This window comes from Rhineura floridana, chromosome 3 (assembly GCF_030035675.1).
Source record: "Rhineura floridana isolate rRhiFlo1 chromosome 3, rRhiFlo1.hap2, whole genome shotgun sequence".
In the NCBI taxonomy this organism is placed as follows: Eukaryota; Metazoa; Chordata; class Lepidosauria; order Squamata; family Rhineuridae; genus Rhineura; species Rhineura floridana.
In genome coordinates this window covers 85,804,222-85,823,480 of record NC_084482.1, presented here as the reverse complement: position 1 = coordinate 85,823,480, position 19,259 = coordinate 85,804,222, and the positions used below count along the sequence as shown (strand labels likewise).

Below are 19,259 nucleotides of genomic sequence, written 5' to 3'. Positions count from 1 at the left end.
TTAAAAGAAGTGGACAAATTAGAATCTCAGCATAAACAAAATAATTCAGACACCACATTAGGAGAACTACAACAGAAAAAAAAAGAATTAGAAGCTATAGATTCTATGAAAATAGCCAAATCTCTCTGGTATACTAAACAAAAATACTATGAATGGGGAAATAAACATTCCAGATTACTAGCTCATGCTCTAAAATCACAATATACAGCTACTACAATTACAACAATTTCACATCAAGAGAACATAACCTGTGATATTAAAGAAATTAATAAATGCTTCATGGATTTTTATAAGAAACTATATAATACCACACCTATTAAAACAGAGGAACTCCAAAATTTTCTCCTTGACTTTTCCCCACCCACTCCTTCAGATGCTCAAAAAACACTTCTAAACCAAGATATAACAACAGAAGAGGTTTCTACGGCAATCATAAACCTCAAACACAATAAGGCACCTGGACCAGATGGCTTTAATAGCACATTTTATAAAATCTTCAAAGATATATTAACTCCACACCTCACACAATTATTTAATTATATTTGGTCAGGTGGAATTATCCCAGACACCTGGAAAACATCCCGTATAATAGTTATACCCAAACCAAATAAAGATAAATCAAAAGTGGAATCCTACCGCCCAATAAATCTTCTAAACCAAGATCAAAAATTATTTACTTCTATATTAGCAAATAGAATCAAGTCAATGATAACTGATCTTGTTCATGTAGATCAAACAGGATTCATTAAAGGAAGACATATATCTGATCCCATCAGAAGACTGCTTAACATCATATATCACGCCAAAACAAACAAAAAACCATTAGGTATCTTATCCTTAGATATATACAAGGCCTTTGATTGTTTAAACTGGAACTACCTAATTAAAGTACTAGATAAATATAAATTAGGAAATAGGATACTAAACATGATTAATCGATTATATGACATCACCACTGCAGTAATTCGCACTAATAATCTGGATTCTGACCCCATAATAATACAAAGAGGCACGAAACAAGGATGTCCTCTCTCTCCATTACTATTTGCTCTGGCTCTGGAACCTCTAGCCATGAAATTACGCTCACATGCTCAAATACAGGGATATAAAATTAATACGACTGACGAAGAACATCTATTAAATTAATATGCAGATGACATGACATTAATGTTAGGAAACCCATCACAATCAGCCTCAGCACTTAAACTGATGCTTGAAACATTTACAGAAATATCTGGTCTTAAAATAAATTTCAACGAATCCTCTATAATGTTTTTTCATATTGGTCCTCAAGACCAATTGACCACCCACAAAATACTGGGAATTAATATATGTAACTCTGCTTTTAGATACCTGGGAGTTTTAATTCCCAAAAATACATCAAAACTGTTTTATATTAATTATTACCCTTTAATACGAAAAATGAAACTAGATCTCAATAAATGGAAAAAACTCAATATAACCATATTAGGCCGAATAGCGACCGTTCGCATGAAAATAATCCCCAGATTTCTTTATTTATTTCAAGTACTCCCTCTTCTTATTACACATACCACTATTCGCAAATGGCAAACCATGATAAATAACTTCATCTTTCAAAATAAAAGACCAAGACTAGCAATGACATCCTTTTACACACACACAAGTTCTGGAGGTTGGGGTCTTCCGAATTTACATTTATATTACATAGCATTTCAACTTCGCCAACTTAGCTTCATCATAATGAAATCAAAAAAATCTTGGATTAGATTAGAAGAAAATATGTTATCGAAAGGCAAGATTTGGAATCTACCCTTCTTACCAGTCACCCACACATGGATTAAAAATATTAATAATCCATATACAAAATCCACATTCTCCATCTGGAAACAATGGCAATTAAAATTATCTTCAATATACTCCCCTTTAACTCTCTTACCTGCTTACCCGAAAGCAGGAGATGACTTCTTGAAAAAATATATAGAAATAGGAGAGGAGAAAAATTATTTTAGATTGAGAGATTTTTTCCCACAAGGTAACCCAATCACTATTCAACAACTAAAAATTGATATTCCATCTTGGAACTTAGATTGGTTACATACATACCAATTACAAACTACCCTAAAGGACCCTCAAATCAAAACATACGCTACTAAAAATATCACACAATTTGAAAAAATATTACTAGATAGTGGTCGCTCTGGTAAAGGAATAGTCTCTAACCTATATAAAATATTACTAGAAATTGATATGGGAAAACTGACAGGTCTGAAAAACCAATGGGAAAAAGAGCTGGGATATCAGCTAGAAACATCTGAATGGTCTTCAATCTTTCATTCTAAACACAGCAAAACAATTTCTGCAGCACATAAAGAAACTATGCTGAAAACAATTCACAGATGGTATTATACACCAGTACAACTCTCTCATATATCTTCATCAACATCTCCCTTATGTTGGAGAGGATGCAATCAAAAAGGAACATACTTCCACCTATGGTGGAGTTGCCCACAGATCAAAAAATTTTGGACTTCAGTACATACCGAACTTAACAACATTAAGAAAGAAAAAATACACTTAACACCGGAACTATTTTTATTATCTTTATTCAAAGATGAAAACAAAACATTAAAATCAAAACATCTGCTATGTAAACTACTCATAGCAGCGAGACTAACAATATTACAATACTGGAAAAATCAAGATGGACTTAACTTGCAGATTTGGTTCAACAAAATATGGACGATAGCTATATTGGACAAAATCACGCTGCATCTTCGATTTCTAAGAGGTGCTGCAAAACCGGAATTGTTCACGTCAGTATGGTGGAACTACATGGAATACACCTCACAACGAGACCTACATACCCAGCTTTCTTCATCTGCAAAAACTATCTGGTTTTCCTAAACGAATAATAATACTCCTACAATTTTAAACCATCTCATGTTAATATTGTATTTAATTTTCATTCACTACAATAATCACCTGTATACCAATACTTACCAATATACTTTCCATAACATAGCACATAAACCGAATCAAAACATGAATTGGCTCTAAAGTGGGGGGAGGGGGGAAGGGGGAGGGTATTAAAGTTAAATTGATGTCTTTTTGTATCATTATATTATTCATGTTAAATTACTATGAAATCAATAAAAACAATTAAAAAAAATGTTTAAGATCTCAAACAAAGTAAACCTTATACTGTAATTCCATCATAAACCACCTGATCAATCTTAATAAGTGGCTCATCATCACTCATTTGGTGATGTAATAAAGAAAAATATTTCAATTCAAAACAGCTTTGTCCGCAACTGAATTACATCTAGAATATTTTAAAGACAGACATGAAATAATTACTTTATCGCTTGCGTAATACGTATTGGATTACCAACCTTATTCTTAAATTCATTCATTTCTTGACCATGCAGCCTTCCCAGTTGTTCACGTAATGTATCGAACTGTATACTTTGCTGTTGCTTAAGAGTCTCACATTCAAGATTCAGACTTCCTAACATTCTATTCTTTAGTTCTACTTCTCTCTGGAGGGTATATTTTTCTTGTTCAAAATTCTGGAAAATAAGCATCTCAGAGTTACAATGCAGGATAGAAGACTGTTCTTAGAAGACATACTATTAAGTGTTTGGTCCAAAGTATAGGCCTTGGCAAGGATAGAAAGGTCCCCATACACACTTGCATTTTCCCAGCCTTCTTTGCTATTGTCCACACCAAAAGAGACCACCCAAGGTCAGGCAGTATGCACACAGCCCTACGTACACTATGTGCACCCAAGTGCTTAGCAAATGCAGGCAAATTCAACCTTTATATATAAATGTTAACTTGGAAGCAGTTAAGAATGCTATCCATGTTCTGTTTTCACTGAATAGCTCTTTAACCCTTTGAACTTTAATTGCCCCAACCTATTCCCAATACTGGGTAGAATGGTAAGGCAATTAAACTTTATGTGACTAACAAGGCTTCAGACCAATTTTTCCATAGCGAAAGCTTTTGCTTAAGGTTTCAGTACGGCAACAAACAATTTTTGAGAAAGTGATTTTAGGGGGAGAAAGCCTCATTTTACAGTATGAGAAGTTACCCATAAGACCAAATTATTTAAAAAATGATAATAAAGGTAAACTGATCCAACTATTCCTGTTTTTATTCTAGACTGTTTTCCTAGCCAAGCTAATAATTTTCAAATTACATCCCTTAGTTCAGCATCTAGGTTCCTTTATGGTCCTGCCCTGCTTCCTTTCTCCTACACACCCAATTGCACTCTTAACACTTTCAAACCTTGTAGTTCTCTAAGCATTTCAGGACTGTTTCTCTCTTACAGCTCTTCAAGCTTCTGACTTCACAACTAACTGACTCAACCCTGTTTTATACACATTATTTTCACTCCACCTCCCAACCTTTTAGCTAATTAGAAGTAGAGAAAAGTCTTGTTTAAGTTTATGTTTGTCCTTTAATTGCCAGGTTCATCTTCCTGTGAAGATTTCACCCTCCTACACTTGAGAGCCTTTAAAGCGGGGTAGTGAACCTGTGACCCTCCAAATGTTGTTGGATTCTAAATCCCATCAACCCCAGCCAACATGGCCAATAGTTAGGGATTATGGGAGTTATAGTCCAGCAACATTTGGGGGTTCACAGGTTAGCCACCCCTGCTTTACAGCAAAAAGACACAACCACTTTACAACCAAAACCCCACACACAACAGTTGAAATTCTACTCCTTTATAGCACATCTCAAGCAGCAGCAGCAGTGAAGATCTGAATGTTGTTGCATCTGAGATTAGGGCAGGAAGTATCACAGATTGGTGGGAAGAGACACACACACAGGAGATGGGCTGAAAGGGAGGTTGTGCTGTTTACCAACAACAACAGATAACAGAAGAGGAACTTTAAAAACTAGACTGTCACAAACATCTGAGGCTGTCTATCACTTCACAAGCATGTGATGTGTTTAGGTTTAGCAGACAGAAAATTGTCAAAGAGTTGCTGTGTCCTTAACAAATTCGCTTAATCCTGCACACGACGATGAGATAATGATCAAAATCCAGAAGAGATGTTCCATCTCTTTCTCTGCCCCTCCCCAATAGCATATAAGCCTTCCTATGCATGTGGACTCAGAAGCGACTCTCACTGGCTTCTTCAGTGATACTCCCAAGTATGTACAGAACTGCAGCCAATTCTTTCCACGAGAATGAGTCTTTTGTATAAGTTGACAATTTCAGTTGCTGCAATTTAATAAAACTTCTTTTTTGTTTAGTTTAGTATGCATAGGACTATATCCCGTGGATGCTCTTAACCAGTTTCAGGCAGAGACAGATGACCCAGTGAGCCACCCTGAGCATATCACTTGGGACTCCAGACAGCTCCCAATAGGGTGCTAATGTTTCCCATCCAACACCATATTTTGTACACACTTTTGTGCTAACAAGCAGATAAAGGTAGAGGCTTATTCTTAAAAAAAACTGAAGTCCGATTTGTTGCTGAGTTACTACTAAAAAGCTTCTCCAAACCCAACGGCTGGAAGTTTATGCAATAAGTATTCTGTCCTATACATATTTACTCAGAAATAAGTCACACTAGGTTTAATGGGGTTTCCTCATCTGTAGCGATCTGCTCTTGCAATTATCTTATTGTTACAGTAGCACTGTGGTAAGATTAAATTTATGGTTGGCTACCAAGTTCTGGCACAGTTTGTTAACCACTTTTCTTATATGTTATACATATTAAATTTAATGGTTACAGCTATGGCATTCATGCTTCTATAAGTAAATAGTGGAATCAATGTAGGAAAAACACCTCTGTTGAATGTTTAAAATTTCACCTCTGTTAAAGTAACTATTTCATTTTGCAGTTCATCTAGCTGATTCTGCAACAAGTTCTCGCTCTCTACCAGCTTTAAACCATATTGTGCTGCCTTTCTTCTTTCTTCCTCTGCTTCTTTGAGCTGACATCGAAGACGTGAAATTGTTTCTTGATCCGACTCCATTTTCATTAACACTTACACTGCACATAAATGAAAGATATAATTTAAAAAATTAAACTTACTGTGTTAAGTTGTTCAGTTTTTACTGATAAGAGCTATGATATACTTGTGGTTTTGTTAAAGAGCCAAGACACGGAGATTGCATGTGCCTTGCTGTATACAACATAAAACAGACTTGAGCAACCAACGTTTTCCAAGCTCTTTCCCTGCCTAGCATTAAAGGTAAATGGTCTCTGGATGTGGGGATACATGCATAAGTGTTTTGTCAAGAGCCAGAAGACCTTTAATGATTGGGAGGGGGAGTTGGGGGGGAGAAGTGACAGCCATGGGTTCCATACTCATAGTTTGGCGCCAAGTCACTGATAATATATGCAATCACATTAAATAGCTACTGGACCTTTAAGTGGGAAAGTGGGAGGGACATTTATCTTCTATTGTTAAACTATCAGTGGGCCTTTAATTTTTAAGAGAGGGAGCAAGACACTGGAATGACAGGAGGAGCACAAAGGCATGATTACAAGACAGATGGGCAGGGCAACTGCTCCCAAGTATTTTTCTAGCAATTGCATATAGAATAGACGACATAATGGGGCAAATCTTTGCTCAGCCTAGAAGAACAATAATGTAGCTTGCACATGTTCAACTCTTTTTGTGTGGCACTATTTGTAACTTCAAAGCAGAAAGTTCCAATCAGGGATGAGTACAAGGACAAATGCAAAGCTAAACTTTCAGACTCATAGCCAAATTAGATGTTACTGTTGTGTGCCTCCCCAATCTCCGAGCAGTGAGATTCCAGGGGTCCCTGCGCTTGTCCAGGGTTTGGTTTCCTTTGGGAAGAAGGTCAGCAGAGACTGTGGTGTCTTTATGAAATATGGTTTGTTTGTTTACACACATTCCAACCTGAGTTTAGGATGGAGGGATTCAAGGTATCAGCAGTCCAATATCCAGCTTTTCCATCTGTGTTACAGGAGGCATCCTAAAGCCATGGTGCAAAGAGCCAGACTCTCTGTCTGTCTCCAGTTCCCAACCATTCTCTTCCACACACTCAAAAAGGTAAAGGTGTCCCCGCGCTTGCAGTGCGAGTCGTTTCCGACTCTTAGGGTGACGTCTTGCAACGTTTACTAGGCAGGCCATATATATGGGGTGGGATTGCCAGTTCCATCCCTGGCCTTTCTATAACCCCCAGCATATGCCGAGTACTCATTTTACCGACCACAGATGGATGGAAGGCTGAGTGGACCTTGACTCCTTTTACCAGAGATTCGACTTCCTCCTTCCGTTGGAATCAAACCCCGGCCATGAGTAGAGCTTCGGCTACATTACCGCCGCTTACCACTCTGCACCACGGAGGATCAACTCACACTCTCAACACACACTAAAAACACAAGCCTCTCCTAGCCGCCAGGAGCGGGGGGGGGGGAAGGCTCTCCTGAAGAGTTTCAATGACAAAAGGATCTTCCTGGCCCATTCACTAGTTGCTGGGCACCTGATAGACCCATTAACAATCTGGCCACTCTATTAGCTTAACAAAAGAAACCCATCTGGCCAGCAGATCTAGCCCCTCACCCCAAGGTACAGGGTTCCAAATCAGAGGCTGGAAGGGGACCCACAGGAATCATCCATTCCAACTCCCAAACTCACAACATTACTTTTACTTCATTGTTAGCAACACCACCTGCATTTTTAATTTTAATACTAGGCACTTCTCAGTGGGACTACAGCGTACAGCAAATTTAACTCTTGCATCCCAGCCACAATCCCAATGAATGTCAATCACCCCACTACCATTAGCATTAGAAAAAAAGGCTTCCATTCCCCCCTCCCCACCCATGCCTAGTATTTAAACAAAAATGAATACAGTTATAGTTGCTAACCACAAAAGGAAAGCCTCTTTAATCACGGGGCATAGAATAAGGAAACATTTATTGAGAATTTTTCAAGTTCTTCCGTTTAGAACATTGGGCAGATAAAAGCAACAGGTGGGCTCTCAAGTTGTGTCACTTTCAAGTTTGGGTGTGTGTCCAAACTGATAGTTGATTCCACAGAGGATGATGGATATGACCTTGGCTTGTAGATATACAGCTTGGGTAATTCCAACTATACTAATGCTCCCCACCACAACCAACAAATAGAACAGCAGAACAACTTGGACATCCCACAACTATACCAGCATCTCAAAAATTGTGAGTACATCTTTAAAAACTTTCTCTGCTACTGGAATTGCACACATAGCTCTCTAAGAGGTACTAGAAGTATGCCACACATATCAATGATTTCACTGCTAACAAGTGACAACAGAGGTAATCTATAAATGTATGACCTGAATTGTAAATTATGTTCAGTCTGCAATTTTGGTTTTGTGAATTCTAACACTAAATAGTAAATGAAGTAAGTCAATATTAGTTGTTACTTACATATTGACTTCAAGTGTTGTTATCCTCTCTGACCCGATTAGACTATGTAGCTTCCGTCTGTACTGTAATCTGCATGATAATCTTCATTTTGAGCCACCAGCAACTCCTATGCATTTTAAAAAAAGAAACTCATTAGTATTTTCATTGAGGATCCTAAAGTAGCATTAAAGAAGAAATCTTGCATTAATACAAAATTAAGAATTTTGCAGTGGATTTTTAAAACTCAGTGTGATGTAACATCAATGTAAAGCTTCTTATTTAAACTGGAGCTGGAACACAAAATCCTAGTTTTAGACATCCACTATAGTACTATACATTAACAGCACACTCAACAGAATACAGTCCTCAAAGCTAAAAAGAAAAAAACAATATTTTCAGTCTCAATTTCTTGTAGATGAAAAACTAGTAACTCATCTTCAAGTGCATTCCATCTCACAATACTATAAACTTTAACACTCTGTAACTTTGAATTACTAAATAATCTGCTTCTTTCTGCTCCAAAAATCTTCAGCTTTTTCAATCACATTCACTGCTGCCTCCCAGAATAGGTAAAATCACATGGTAAGATAATTGAAATGCAAATCCTTTTCAATCTACTTGGAGCAGCTGTTCACTATTTCCATGGCTGCCGAAGTCTACCAGGCTTCTGTCAAAGAACAGTGGCTCTCTGTAACCAAGGCCAACATAGTCCTTGCCTCTTTCCCTTCCACCACATTCCAACACAATAATAATTAAGCAACTTTTTCCATCATTGTTTAATAAACTGTAATGAACTTTGGGGCTCAGCACATTAGATCCTTGAATAGTTTGCACCCAATTCCATTATGTAAAATTAACATTTTAAAAAACCCTGTGGTAACTATACTAACACAACATTTTGACTGACATTTACTGTACATACTGTCCAACAACTGATCACTTGGACCACTTCAGAGAGGTGCCAAAGCATCCTTCTATTTTATACTTCAAAGAGGAGACAGGAATAAAGGAAGGTATACAAGGTAGATGTTCTTCTGCATTTCTAAACACTATTGGAACACTATATAAAAGGGTAAAATAGCAATTAAGTTTCATCTGACTGCACATTATGGTTTCCCCTAGTTAAAAGGGAGATGCTAATGTGCTCTGGGTACTTGTTGATAGAAGAGTGGGATAGCAATATTCAGCAAATAACATTTACAGATCAACCATGTTTTCTGAGAAGTAAGCCCCATTAATCTCAATTCTAAACCAATTTAAACCAATCTAGAGGAGAGTGGTAGTGCGGAGGGCGTATGGCGCATGTGTAGTTCTTGAGCAGGGTGAGGGCCTGTGCAGTGAAATAAACAGCAGGAGAAAGTCATCAGAGTGACACTCTGCAACTGGCAGAAGGCTGGCCCTCACTGGGTGCAAGATGGGGGGAGTATATGTGCTCTGTGTAGAAGATATTGAGCGGGTCTGACTGTTCCCAATTCCTGCAGAGGCCTAATGGGATAACTGGTTCAGACAGCTTTTGTTGGTAGGCTCTTGCTGAGTCCATATCAGGAGTTGAGGAGGAGCCTTAGTAAGGAGGAACATGGGTGATGCCACCCCAATTTCACTGATCATGGGTAGAGGGAGGTATAGCCATATGGAGGTGGTGAGCTACCATACAAGACAAGGGCAAGGCTATCTACACCTTGTTCCTCACTCCCACTCCTCTCACAGACAGGTTCCTCGTTGCTCATCTGCTGTGCCCACTAGCCTATGTGCGCTCTTGTTTAACACCAGATTGGCACACAGTAAGACCACACTCATCAGTGATTGATCATGGATCAAAGTGCCGATTTGGTGTGAATTACTGAGACCTGGGTGGGTGAGCTAGGAGGAGTTGATCTGGATAATCAGTTGCCCACCTGGATACTCAGTGCAACATAGCACAGGCTACAGGGACGGAGGAGAGGAGTTGCTGTGGTCTACAGAACTTCCATCTCTGTCACCAGGAAACCTCTCTGTCTTGGAGCAGGCTGTGAGGGCTTGCACCTGGTGTAGTGCCAAGGAGTCAGTAAACTCGGTTTGCTGCCGGTGTACCATCCACCCTGCTGCCCAGCAGTTTCTCCGACCGAGCCAGCGGAGTCCATTTCAGCTGTGGTATTGGAGGAGCCCAGAACGATAGTCCTGGGTGATTTCAATGTCCATGCTGAGGCTGCCTCTAATGTTCTGGCTCAGGACTTCATGGCCTCCATGACGACCATGGGGTTGTCTCAAGTTCTCACCAGCCTGACACATAGAGCAGGGCACACCCTGGTGTGGTCTGGAGATAGGGGGTGGATGTCACCCCATTGTCATGGTCAGACCACTTCCTTACAACTCCAATCCTTCCCTGCAAGGGTGGTGGACAGATTAAGATGGTCCACCCCCGGAGACTAATGGAATCCACAGGAATCCTGAATGCCCTGGGGGGAGTTCCCAGTACATAGAGCAGGTGACCCCGTTGAAGCCCTTGTCATACTGTAGAACAGCGAGGCGTGTCGGGTTCATAACATAGTTGCCCATGAGCGCCCTCTCCTGCATTGTGGAGCCCAGTTTACACCTTGGTACACCAGTGAACTAAGGACAATAAAACAGGCTGGATGATAGCTAGAGCGCAAGTGGCAAAAGACCTTCTGCGAGGCTGATCAGGCACAAGTAAAGCATCATAACCTTGCCTATTATGTGGTGGTGAGACCACCCTCACTGAAGGAGGCCCACTTCTTTGCCACCATCGCATCCTCAAGTAGCTGTCCAGTGGAACTTTTCTGTATTGTCATGGGTCTGTTGACATCAAGTCCAGGAAATAGCATTTTAGACTCTTCGAAGGCCCACTGTGCATTGTTTGCAAGGCACTTTGAGGGTAAAGTTTATCACCTCCGTAGCAATCTTGATGCCCTGTCTGCATCTACTATAGTTGCCAGTGAGGTGTCCAGTGCAACATCTGCTACATTTTATTGGGATCGGTTCCAGTTGATGTGGCCTGATTATGTGGACAAGGTGCTTGCAACAGTGTAGTCCTCTCAACCCTTGCTCTTCTTGGCTTATTAAAGCTTGACCAAGTGGATCCAGGGTGTGATCAATGTGTCATTGCAGGAAAGAGTGGTTCCAGCCACCCTGAAAAAGGCGGTGATTCGACTGCTCCTGAAAAAGGCCATCCTAGACCCATTGGTTTGCGACAACTACCACCCAGTCGCAAACAGCCCCTTTTCAGGGAAGGTGATTAAGAGGGTTGTGACACAGCAGTTGCACGTACCCTTGGATGAAACAGATTATCTTGACCCATTCCAGTCTCGGTTCAGGCCTGGTTATGGGACTGTATCTGCCTTGGTCACCCTGATAGTTGATCATGGTATCCTTCTGGGCCAATTTGGTGAGATGGATATCAGAGGCACTATTTTACTGCGGTTCCAATCCTATCTCCAGGGCTGCTTTCAGAGAATAGCATTGGGTGATTTGTCTTTCATCCCCCTGGCAGTTGTGCTGTGGGGTGCTGCAGGATACTATCTTGTCCTCCATGCTGTTTAACCTCTATATGAAGCCCTTGGGAGCGGTCATCAGGAGATTTGGGGTATGGTGTCAGCAATATACTGACAATACCCAGCTCTATTTCTCTGTAACGTCTGAATCTTGAGAGGCCATGCAAGCCCTGGACCCATGCCTGGACCTTGTGGTGCGCTGGATGAGGATCAATAAACTGAGTCTGAATCCAAGCAAGACAGAGGAGCTGTGGGTTGGCAGTTCCCAAGTTTTGATAATTAGTCAGTTACCTGCTTTGGATGGGGACATATTCCCTTGAAAGAGCAGGTCCTTAGTCCAGGGGTGCTTCTGGATCCAGCTTTGTTCCTAGCAGGAAGAGTGACCTCAGTGGCTAGGAGTGCCTTTTACCAGCTTCGTCTGGTAAGACAGGTGTGGCTGTTTCTGGACCGGGATAGCCTAGCTACTGTTATCCATACGCTGGTAACACATTCTATGTGGGGCTACCCTTGAGGTTGGTCCAGCTGGTGCAAAATGTGGCAGCGAGACTGCTTGATGGGGCAGGGTATTGCCATCATGTCACCCCACTGCTGAAAGAGTTGCACTGGCTACAAATTAGCTACCAGGCTAAGTTGAAGGTTCTGGTTTTGGTGTACAAGCCCTATACAGTTTGGGAACAGGATACCTGAAAGACCGTCTTACCCCTTATATACCCAGTCGATCACTGTGCTCTGCCAGTGAGGGCCTCCTGCGGATATCATCTTATCAGGAGGTCCGTTCCGCACAACATAGAAAGTGGACCTTTAGTGTACTGGCACCTACCCTTTAGAATTCCCTCTCCTTAAATATTAGACAGGCACCATCTTTGTTATCTTTTCAGCGCCTACTGAAGACCTTCCTCTTTCAAGAAGCCTTTTAAGTGAAGACCTTATCCCAGCCTGTGTTGGAATTGCTTTTTTAAAAAAGATGTTTTGCTTTAATATGTTTTTAAGAATGTTTTGTAATATATTTTAAAGTCAGTTTTTATGATGTTTTAGATTATATTTAGTTATTTTGTTTGCTGTCCTGGGCTCCTACTGGGAGGAAGGGCAGGATATAAATCTAATAAAATGAATAAATTCTACTTATTCCCTAGTGCTTCAGAATGTAGACTTATTATACAAGTTATCACGATAAAACATTCAACTTCCACCTAACCTGCTGCCGCCATCACAATAGGAATGGGAAGGAGCTTGGTAAAGCCAATCTGTCTCTCTTAGCCGCCTCCTTGAGTTTAATGGTGATGCATAGCCAAAGAAAGGCTCTATTACTGCCATTACTGGCAAACAGGATTACCTTTCTTCATTTACAGAGTTTCATAAAGCCTCATAGCCTTCACAAACTGTCATAAAACCTCAAACATCACACTCTAGGAATTCTTGTCATGAAGAACAGGCCACACTGACAAGTCTGTAAGCCCCAAATCACTAAACCTACAGAGGAGCGGCTCTCCATGTGCCACATACCGCAAACAGTCCCATAGTACATGATCAACTGTTTCTTCTACCCCACAAACCTCACAGCACCCAGAATCGATCCTCCCAGCCCTGCACAAACCACTCCTGAGAGCACAATGCCCAGTCTGGACAAACTAGCCTGCCTCTACTGCCCTTTCAATTTAAACATTCAAAAATCCTCCATTAATGGGTGAAAGGAAAAAATCCTATCTGTAGAGCCCACCTCCCACTGTTTTTGCCACTCAACTAAGAATGTCCATTTTACTCAGCTCTTAACCTCCAAAATGGTCAACAGCAACACAAGGTCCCTATGCAGTCTGTCTCTCACTTTTATTGCAGCAGCTCAGATGATGCTTGCAGATACGGAAGGGAAAGTAGGCAGCTTTGTAGGTTTTTTTAATCTTCAATGTTTTTCAAGGGGGAAATTCTTACATAAAGAGCAAGTAAACTTCTTGATCTCTCTTGTACAATTATTTATGGTTTATGTTTGTAACAACCAGGCAGCAGAACAATCCATGCAGTTATTTTCTTCCTGTGGGAAATTAAAACTTTTTGATCCCTTGCTGTTCAGTAGAGATCCCTTTCATTCAAACCCAGAATATCTATCTATGAGAGGAAGATACCACTCCATAATTACATGTAATTCGCATGATCCCTCCTGTCATCCTGCTAGGTGACAAAACACTGTGTTGAAGGTGCAATTACTCTGCAAGTCATAGCTGGGACCACATATAAAAGCATGGGATAGCTACAGATGTGAAGGCCCAGAAAAAAATGGGAAGATTGGGGGGAGGGATGGTATTTTCCCATTTTTTTCCCAATTTTTCAGGAAAAAAAACAAGAAAGCTTCAGAAAAAAATGGAAAAGCCCCAGGGGAGTTCAATTTTTTTCCAGGCTTTCATATACAGTGCCTTGCAAACATAATCATTCCCCCGATCAATGCTCACATATTACTAAGTTACAAATGGTACCTTGTAATTTTGTTCTGTTTATTTTACAACACTGAATTGAAACAAAATCAATTATTGTAAGGTGACATTGGTTTTATGTTGGGAAATGTTTGTAAGAAACAAAAAACTGAAACATGTTGCTTGCATAAGTATTCAACCCCTGTGCTGTGGAAGCTCCCAGTTGACACAGATGAAAGAAATTGCTCTATCAAGGACACAATGACCTTATCATTGCCCTCCACCTGTGAACCATTAAAGTTGCTGTCACAATGACAGGATAAAACCCCCACTGTTGAAGGATCATTAGTCAGGCTGTGGATCTGAAGGAAAATGAAGACCAAAGAGCATTCTACAGAAGTGAGAGATAATGTAATACAAATGCACAGATTAGGAAAAGGGTACAAAATATTATCCAAGTGTCTGGATACCCCAGTGAGCACAGTTGGATCAATAATCAGAAAGTAGAAGCTGCATCACACCACCCAGGCACTGCCAAGAAAAGGCAGTCCCTCAAAACTCAGCAGTTGAACAAGAAGGAGACTTGTGAGAGAAGCCACAGAGAGGACAACAATCACCTTGAAGGAGCTACAGAGTTCAGTGGCTGGCAGTGGAGTAATGGTGCACCAGTCAACCATATCAAGAGCTCTGCATAATAGTGGCCTGTATGGGAGGGTGGCAAGAAAGAAGCCGTTACTCAAAGAGTACTATCTGAAAGCACATCTGGAGTTTGCCAGCAAGCACGAGAGTGCCCCAGCTGCGACGTGGGAGAAGGTTTTGTCATCAGATGAGACCAAGATAGAACTTTTTGGCCAAAACTCAAAGCACTATGTGTGACACAAACCTAACACTGCCCATGCCTCAAGATACATCATCCCTGCAGTGAAATATGGTCGTGGCAGCATCATGCTGTGGGGAAGCTTCTCATCAGCAGGGACTGGGCATCCTGTTAAAACTGAAGGAAGAATGGATGGAGCAAAATACAGGGAAATACTGCAAAAGAACCTGCTTCAGTCCAGTGAAAAACTGAAGCTTAGGAGGAAATTCACTTTTCAGCAGGACAATGATCTCAAGCACAAGGCCAAAGCAACATTGGAGTGGCTCAAGAACAAAAAGGTGAATGTCCTACAGTGGCCCAGTCAAAGTCCTGATCTCAATCCCATTGAGAATCTGTGGCGCTCTTTGAAAATTGTGGTCCACAAGCAACGTCCAACCAACCTCAACAACCTGGAGCAAATCTGCCAGGAAGAATGGGCCAAAATCCTTCCGACACTGTGTGCAAAAGCTGGTACATACTTACCAGAAAAGACTTAAAGCTGTTATTGCAGCAAAAGGTAGCTCTACCAAATATTAATTGTGGGGGTTGAATACTTACGCAAGCAATGTTTCAGTTTTTTGTGTTTCTTACAACATTTCCCAACATAGAACCAGTGTCACCGTACAGTAATTGATTTTGAGATTGTGTTTCAAAATAAAATATCATACAGAACGAAATTACAATGTACCATTTGTAAATCAGTAATATGAGAGCATTGGTCAGGGGTCTGATTACGTTTGCAAGGCATTGCATCTAAGGATAGCTGCCCAGAAGTCAATGGTGGAACAATTTGGAGATTCTTTTCATCTGCTTTGAGCCATATGCATGCTATATTCATCACATCTCCTTTAAGATACCAGAAAGAATTACTTTAGAACCTGCTAGCAAGCACAAATTCAGGAGTCAAGACACACACTTAGGGATCCAAAAATTTGGGGTGGCTTTCCTAGCTAACAAAAAAATCTGTGATTGCCTGAACCCTGCCCCTCCCCCAACAGCAAAGACCTTATTCCTGTCCTTGTGCTTAACTGCCAAAATACATACTGTCAAGTAGAATCTCCTGCTCTTTCCCAGGGTGTTTTTTTAGAGGGGGTGAAACTGCTGCACATAGCATCAGCCCTCCTTTTCAGCTCAAAGCTGGAGACGAGGTTAGGAATCATTTCCATAGTTGTGACGCAGAGATGCACAGCGGGTTTTGGATGCCTACTGCAATTGCATCGCTAATTCCTGCCCCTCTCCAACTCCAAACTGAAGGTGAGGGCAGCTTGTTTTGGCACTATGCTACTAGGGACAAACCAAACAGCAGCTTCCTTTACAACACTGATATAGGAGGGGGTGGGTATCTTCTTTACAAATGCACTCTGGGAGTTACACTGATAGCTTCCAAATCACAACTATGGGAATTTCCCCCTTTCCAGCTCCAGGGGTGGGAAAAAAGCTGGAGCTAATCATTCTTGCCAAAAGAGATGGTCCTCTAAGTTTGCACTGCACTGCAGAAGATTTACTTCTCTAACTAGTTTAGCAGGTGATTGAACGAGAGCAACCCTTTCCTACCAATGCTTGCGAGCTATAATCCTGCACTTAGAAACAACTACACTGGCTCCCCAACACACACCCTTCCAACCAAGACTGAAGAATAGGAAGCTGGGAGGAAGGCAAACTAGGCTAGCAGCTAAAGGTACAGGGCTATAAGTATCCACTGCCTCACATTTCAGACTTTCAACAGGTATTTGTACTTACCTAGCCTTAACACAGTAATGCATCCAGAAAGGCAAAGGACCACCATTCAGTTGTAGATCACATACTTTAATACACAAGGTCCCATATCCAAATCCTTGTTTCAGTTTAAAAGATCACAGGTAGCAAGCTTGAACAGACCAATACCCAAGACATTGAAGAGTTAATACCAGAAAACACAGACAATACTGAACTAGATGGTTCACTATTCTAGCTCAGTACAAGGCAGTTTCTTATTGCCACATAGCTAGTTTTTTAGAACCTGCTTCCAGTTCTTGCACTAGCCTCTCTTCCCACATACTTCTAGTACACACCCATCAGAATGGAAAACTTCCACAAGAATGTATCAGTCAGAAAAATACAACATAATTCAAAGCTTTTATGATCATTACATAAGCATTTTATTAAGATAAGATTTATTTTTAACACTGCTATTTTTTCCCATTTTAGTGGCTATATTAACAGTAAACAGCAAAATAAGTCTATCTTGACACATGGCAACTTCCCCTTCCTCAACAGTAAAACACACAACCTTTTTTCAACCAATCATAGGTGCAGAACTACTTAGCGCAGGAGTTTCCAAACTGTGGTGCAAGACATCATTAAGGGGTCCGCCAACACCCTCAACAACTTTCATGTGGTGGGGCGGAAGAGTTTGGAATACTGACTTAGTGCAAGCCACCAATAAGTTGTTTGGAAAAACCATACCAAAATGTGGAAACAAACCTGATTGCCCACAGACAGCAATGAATACATCAATGGCCACTGAAACCAGTGGGACCAAAAACTAAATGTCACTATATCTCAGTGAGTTTTATAACATTCATAAAGTTCTGTAGTTCTGAAAGAACACTTGTCTCTTCTCTTCACATAGGCTGAAAAAGACAACAACTAGCACTGACAAGAGACAGCAAGAACATGACAGAAAGCAAAGACAATACATAGAGGGGAAGAGAAAGAATGGAAGAGATAGCAGGAGAAGCTCCTGTAGAACAGAATGAGTTTTAAGCAAGTCAAAGGAAAACAAACATGGTTCCAAACTTCAGACATCATCATGACTAGGCCAGGTTACTTGAAAATAGTTTAGGAAGGATGAAAGGCATATTCCTAACTTAAAACAGAACAATGATGCAGTTTCTACTTCTCCTAACCCATACAGGTATTCCAACAGCAAGTTTTAATGCGTATTATTATATGTATTGTTGTATTTTGCTACTGTTTGATTATTTTTGTTTACCTTTGTTGGTTTGATTCTATTGTTTTATTGTATTTATATATTCCTGATTGCTTTATTTTATGTACACCGCCCAGAGAGCCCTTGGGCTTAGGGCGGTATATAAATTAAATAAAATAAAATAAATAAATAAATATCCCATATAGGTATCCTAACCGCATTCCAGAAAAGCCTGCAATGGCTCCAAATCATTGGAACCGCGCCCCCAATTTCCCTATGCCACTGAAAGACAAGTGGTTCTAGCCCCACCCAAGAAAATAAGCAACGCTGGAAAGCAATTTGAGAAAGAGGAATGGAGACAAAGATACAACCCCTTGAGGAAACAACCCCTTCTCGTCATTCATTCACTCACTCACACTTTTCATTTTTTTAAAAAAGAAACACCACCACACGCCCCCTCCCTGCCCATTTTCCTCAGCAAACAGGAAAGGCAAATGGCAAGACAGAAAAGAAAGCAAAGTACGCTCGTCCCCTTTAACGGCCGGCTCACCCACGTCTCCTTCGAAACGTTTCCACTTCAGGCTACGAAGAAAGACGCGTCTCAGTATCTCTCTACAGCTCTCCGTTTAAATTTCGTCCCGAGTCTCCCCACGAGATAGGCCAAGTCTCGCGATAATTACTACTTCCGTTTGTGGGGGAACCCAGATTTTTTGGGAGGAGGAAGGCTGCGCGCGCTGCGAAGCGATACTGTGCTTGGCTCGACAAGTTTCTGTTCGCATTTACACTTTACCAAAGCTCAACTGATCGCGGGTGTTCTGTAAGAGCAACTGACGCATTGGAGGGATTTCGTTACTCCCTGGCAAAAAGTACGCTAGTCACATTAAGCATGCTCTACAACAGCTGAGATATACACCAAAATATTAGCCACACACACCCCCAACTTCAGGTAAATGAGCTTGTAGCTGGCTGCTCTAATCCTGCTCTTTCAGGTTTGTAGCCAATAAGTGAAGTCAGGGTTGTGAGTCACAAGGCAGTAATTAGAGCCCTTTGCAAGTCAGAAAGCCTGCTTTCTCCTGCATATCTGAAAATCTCAGAAATTGAGTAAGTTTGGATAATTGGTCAGTTGCCTGCTTTGGACGGGGTCATATTACGTCTGAAAGAGCAGGTCCATAGCCTGGGTGGTCCTGGATCCATCTTTGTTGCTAGAGGCCCAGGTGATCTCAGTGGCTAGAAATG

At 40.9% G+C, this 19,259-nt stretch overlaps 1 protein-coding gene across 4 annotated transcripts in view; it reads right to left on the bottom strand.

The window, feature by feature from the left end:
* Positions 1 to 18,877, bottom strand: part of SPDL1 (spindle apparatus coiled-coil protein 1) — a 43,779-nt gene extending 24,902 nt beyond the window's left edge. The window contains exons 1-4 of one of the 4 annotated variants that reach the window (XM_061616806.1): positions 18,574 to 18,877; positions 8,388 to 8,493; positions 5,812 to 5,993; positions 3,375 to 3,551 (exon numbers count right to left, since the gene is read on the bottom strand). In XM_061616806.1, coding sequence (XP_061472790.1) covers positions 3,375 to 3,551; positions 5,812 to 5,982 — 348 coding nt within the window. In that variant the 5' untranslated portion in view covers positions 5,983 to 5,993; positions 8,388 to 8,493; positions 18,574 to 18,877. Of the gene's footprint in view, positions 1 to 3,374; positions 3,552 to 5,811; positions 5,994 to 8,387; positions 8,494 to 16,852; positions 16,967 to 18,086; positions 18,112 to 18,573 lie in introns of those variants that run through there. The other 3 variants (XM_061616810.1, XM_061616808.1, XM_061616807.1) reach the window with 3 other exon arrangements.
* Positions 18,878 to 19,259: the final 382 nt, after the last annotated feature.